Source organism: Tachysurus vachellii, chromosome 10, assembly GCF_030014155.1.
Source record: "Tachysurus vachellii isolate PV-2020 chromosome 10, HZAU_Pvac_v1, whole genome shotgun sequence".
Lineage (NCBI taxonomy): Eukaryota > Metazoa > Chordata > Actinopteri > Siluriformes > Bagridae > Tachysurus > Tachysurus vachellii.
In genome coordinates this window covers 28,095,808-28,100,807 of record NC_083469.1, presented here as the reverse complement: position 1 = coordinate 28,100,807, position 5,000 = coordinate 28,095,808, and the positions used below count along the sequence as shown (strand labels likewise).

At 43.2% G+C, this 5,000-nt stretch overlaps 1 protein-coding gene and 1 long non-coding RNA gene across 3 annotated transcripts in view; one reads left to right on the top strand and one right to left on the bottom strand.

Moving 5' to 3' along the window:
• The window catches only part of ttc7b (tetratricopeptide repeat domain 7B), an 11,736-nt gene extending 10,748 nt beyond the window's left edge, over positions 1-988 (top strand). For both annotated transcript variants that reach the window (XM_060880618.1, XM_060880619.1), the window contains 2 exons: positions 61-263; positions 419-988. In XM_060880618.1, the coding sequence (XP_060736601.1) occupies positions 61-263; positions 419-640 (425 nt within the window). In that variant the 3' untranslated portion in view covers positions 641-988. The remainder of the gene's footprint in view (positions 1-60; positions 264-418) is intronic.
• A 1,813-nt stretch (positions 989-2,801) lies between these two features.
• LOC132853019 (uncharacterized) lies at positions 2,802-3,335 on the bottom strand. Its single transcript, XR_009649146.1, has 3 exons — positions 3,224-3,335; positions 2,935-2,975; positions 2,802-2,840 (listed from the first exon to the last, which is right to left on the bottom strand). It is a non-coding gene; the product is annotated as an uncharacterized LOC132853019 (long non-coding RNA).
• Positions 3,336-5,000: the final 1,665 nt, after the last annotated feature.

The window sequence follows — 5,000 nt, the reverse complement described above, 5'->3', positions numbered from 1 at the left end:
TAATATGATGCACACAAACATCAGGGAACCTTATTGTGTGTGTGTGTGTTGTGTTTGTAGCGGAGGTGTATATTGGGATGATCAAGCCGGCCGAGGCAATGGCATGCACTCAGGAGGCAGCGAGTCTGTTTCCAACATCCCATAATGTACTGTTCATGAAGGGCCAAGTGGCCGAGCTCAGAGGAAACCTGGAGGATGCTAAGCGATGCTATGAGGAAGCTCTGGCTATAAGCCCCGCCCATATCCGCAGCATGCAGAGACTGGTGAGATAATTATGGTCTGCTTGTCTAATTAACACCCCCCAGGTAAAATCACTTCCTGAGCAGGGACACCCACTAAGATAAATAAAACTGTGTGTGTGTGTGTGTGTGTGTGTGTGTGTGTGTGTGTGTGTGTGTGTGTGTGTGTGTGTGTACAGGGGGTTATCCTGTACCAGCTGCAGAGGTTCTCATTAGCAGAGAAGGTTCTGTGTGAAGCCGTACAGCTGTGTTCTTCATCTCACTTGGGCTGGCACAGTCTTGCTGAGGTGCTACAGGCACAAGGCAACATGGCTGCTGCCTCTGAGTGCTTCCTCACTGCGCTGCAACTGGAGGCCAGCAATCCCATCATGCCTTTCACCATCTTGCCCCGTGCACTCTGATGCATACACACACACACATACACCACAAAACACCAGTGTACAGTGTTACTCCTCTTTGTCTGCTGAAGCTCCTAAGTGTATTGTGTTCATATGAAGTGCTATTATGTATAACCCTAAGCACACACACACACACACACACACACACACTGTGTTACTAACCTGTGATGCATGAGTGTGATGCTGTGTGTTCATAAATATTCATGCGTGTAAATATGAAATATATAATAAAGGTTCTCTCTCAACCTGTTTAAACACAATTACTAATGAATCTGTTAGCAAATCATTAATCATTGATTCTTTTAACTGTCCATTTCAGTGAACTTGTTCATTAAATCCTGTCGTGATTCATTTGATTTGTCACATGATTCCAGGGTGTTCAGAAACTCAGGTGTTCTCATCACTTCTGTCAGAAAAATGTGGAAAATGCAAGTGTTAATAATTGAATCATTCTCATGAATGATTTACTTAAAGGAGATGTTCAGTGAGAACGAGTCAGTATTGACTCACATCACTACAAAACAGTTTGCTATTTAACACAAGTGTGTGTTTTCTCACTCTGTTGTCAGCTCATCTGTGCAGGTAACACACACCTCCTGCTCATCAACACCTGTCTTAGGTGAGCAGGAAGTAAACACCTAAAGCTCTGTATCAGCGCAGTAGAATGGTGATGACCTTCACATCAAATCTGCCTTTAAACTGATTCTTTTTAAATCTACAGGTTAGATTTAGTGTTTTCTCTTAAACACACAGTCCCATCATCCTGCACTAACACACTCAGAGAACTAAGATTCAGGTCTCTACACACACGCACACACACACACACACACACACACACTGCTCTCAACACTCATCCATGTTCTCCTGTGTCAGGAGGTCACACCAGCTCACATACACACACTGATGCTGATGGTGGAAACATGAGCAGACCCTGTGCTAACTGTCCATTCACACACACACACACGATAATTTGAGTTTTCAGGTTTTTGAATATTTAGAAGGGACAGACATGAATTTACAATCAATCCGGTTTTTAAAAATCTGAGAAGATCTGAGAAAGACAGTACATTTTTTGTATTTGTAGATTTTCACTTCACTTTTATTTAGGACCATCACAAAAGGTTAAATAAATAGAATCTGAGTGGAAGAGAGATGGAGAAGTGAAGAGCAGAACATCACTGAGCCTTCATCATCTGTACAAACTCTGCAAAATAGTAACAGAAAACAGTCAAAGGTCAAAGCATGCCAAGGATAAATGCCAAGTGTTACGTTTCTGAGACCTGATAAGAGGTGTGTGTGTGTGTGTGTGTGTGTGTGTGTGTGTGTGTGTGTGAACCTTGGTAGTTGACCTGTCCATCTCCATCCTTATCTGCTTCTTTGATCATTTCATCCACTTCCTCACCTGTAACTTCCTCACCAAGATTTGTCATGACAACACGCAGCTCTGCCCCAGTGATGAAGCCATTTCCATCCTGACTCAGAACCACAGACAGAACCAGAACCAGTAAACATAAGAGAGACACTGACATCCAGTAAATATGCAGTTATTGTGAGTCCCGTGTTCTGTGTGGGAGAGTGTCTCCTCACCTCTGATCTCACACACACACACACACACACACACACACACACACCAGTCCACTACAACAAGAACTGGAACCAGGACTAACCATGACAAAACTAAACAAGATCTGGAACCAAAAGTAGAGCATTACAACTAGACACAAGCTACAAAGGATCTTTTAGAGCATAGGAGACCTTTAGACCTAATCTGTCAGATTCTCACACACCTTATCAAACACTTTGAAGGCCTGGTGGATCTCATCCTCAACACCTGTATCCTTCATCTTCTGCACCATCATAGTGATAAACTCAGGGAAGTCAATTGTCCCATTACCTGAAAGAGAGGTGTAGTGTTAAGGGTTTATTGTGTAGGGTGTCGTGTCCCTCACCATCAGCATCCACCTGTCTGATGATGGGTAGTGTTTAGGGTGTCGTGTCCCTCACCATCAGCATCCACCTGTCTGATGATGGGTAGTGTTTAGGGTGTCGTGTCCCTTACCGTCAGCATCCACTTCTCTGATTATTTCATACAGTTCAGTGTCTGTGGGATTTTGTCCCAGAGAACGCATCACTGAACCCAGCTCTGCAGTGCTGATAGAACCGTCTCCATTTTTATCAAACAACATGAACGCATCCCTAAACTCTAACACACACACACACACACATATTACATTCTAACAATGATTTGTATTAGTATTAATTTAATGATCATTAGAGATGCACAAACACACACACACATTTTTTTACCAGCGATCTGTTCCTCTGTTAGTTGGTCAGCCTGAAACAGCAAAACATCGAATCAGCCAGTGAGAAAGTTATTACCCATCAATTCAGTATAAATCTAATAAATATTAAAGATTTAAATCTGAAAGTGTAACAATAAATACAAATATAAAAATATAATAAAAAGTGTTATCTCTCTCTCTCTCTCTCTCTCTCTCTCTCTCTCTCCCTCCCTCTCCCTCTCTCTCTCCCTCTCTCTCTCTCTCTCTCTCTCTCTTTCTCTCTCTCTCTCTCCATCCTAACCTTTATATCAGGAAGTTGGATGTCAGTCAGATCTGTTACCAGTTTCTTAGCCTTTGGTTCATTGGCCAACATCTCCAATTTTGTCTCCATGCCTCCACCTTTATCCTTCCTGCCTGCTGTCTCCATGTCCATGTCTCCACCATTCCTGCTCTCTGTCCTTTTGTCCTTCATCAGTCCATGTCTCAGGTTGTCCACGCAGTGTGCGGTGAGAGCAGTGTGTCGGCGGAGGACGGAGACATCAGCATGAACCCTCTGCAGTCCAACCTTGAGGTCATGGAGTTCCTTTGTCAGCCGCGCCGAGCTCATCTCCACCATTCTCTTTATCAGAGCGGTGACTCTGCGCTCCTGCTGCTCCATCAGCTCTGCATAAAGACAATGCTGCTGCTCCAACAGCTCCAACACAACCGAAACACACACTGAGTTGTGGCCTGCTGTCACACACGTACGCTGTGGCACCATCTCGCTGCCTCTGAAGCTCCTACTGTGTGTATGTGTGTGTGTGTATGGGGGGTTTGGGGGTCAGGTCTATTTCATGCTTTTCAGCATGTCACTGTTAGCACTGTGCTAACGTTACACACTAGAGATCATTTTACTGAATAAATAGGTCCCAGGGGAGCAAGGGCCCTTACTGTAGTGCGCACTTATTCATTTCATGATGATTTTATTATAAAAATAAAGGGTTTAGAAAATCCTCTTCAAGTGTTAAATCTCTAACATTGAATACATTAACGCTGGATCACTAAGTTACATACTTAAGATACCATGAGTTTAAAACATTTGTTCAAAGTTACAATGAAAAAGTGTCAAAGGGTTTTTTTTTGTTGTTTTTTTTTTTAAATGCAAAAGATAAGGAAAGAAGTGCTAGTTGAAGTGTTTCCTGAATAAGTAGGTCTTCAACCGCCGCTTGAAAATAACCAGTGACTCAGCTGTCCGGACCTCTAGGGGAAGTTCGTTCCACCACCTTGGTGCAGAACAGAGAAGAGTCTTGTAGTAAACTTACCTCTTACCCTGAGAGATGGTGGGACCAGTGGTGCAGTGCTGTAGATCTGAGGGTGTGAGGTGCAGTGTGAGGAGTGATGAGGGCTTTGAGGTAAGAGGGAGATGGTCCATTTGTGGCTTTGTAGGCCAGCATCAGTGTTTTGATGTGTTTCAGCTACCAGAAGCCAGTGGAGGGATCGCAGCAGTGAGGTGGTGTGGAGAACTTTGGCAGGTTGAAAATAAGCCGTGCAGCTGCGTTTTGGATCATTTGCAGAGGACGGATTGTGTTCACATGTAGACCTGCCAGCAGTGTGTTACAGTAATCCAAAAAATCACTGTATTTATTACAGTAATCTAAAGAAATCATCTTTTACTAGGAGTTCTGCTTCTATCGAACACGTGTCTCATGTTCAAGCCCAAGGGTTCCTCTACAGCAGCGGTGTGGGTGCAGGTTTCATTCCAACCAACCAATGCAGAAGCCACACCTGATTCCACCTGATTCATCTCTAGACCCTGGTGTGGCTTCTGCTTTGGTTGGAATGAAAACCTGCACCTGTGGATAATGTTGGACACGAAAGCTGCTCTAAAGTCACTAACTCTGCTCTCTGTAATAAACACTACACCTTACTGTGTTAATATCTCTCTGTAATAAACACTACACCTTACTGTGTTAATATCTCTGTAATAAACACTACACGTTACTGTGTTAATATCTCTGTAATAAACACTACACGTTACTTTGTTAATATCTCTGTAATAAACACTACACCTTACTGTGTTAATATCTCTGTAATAAACA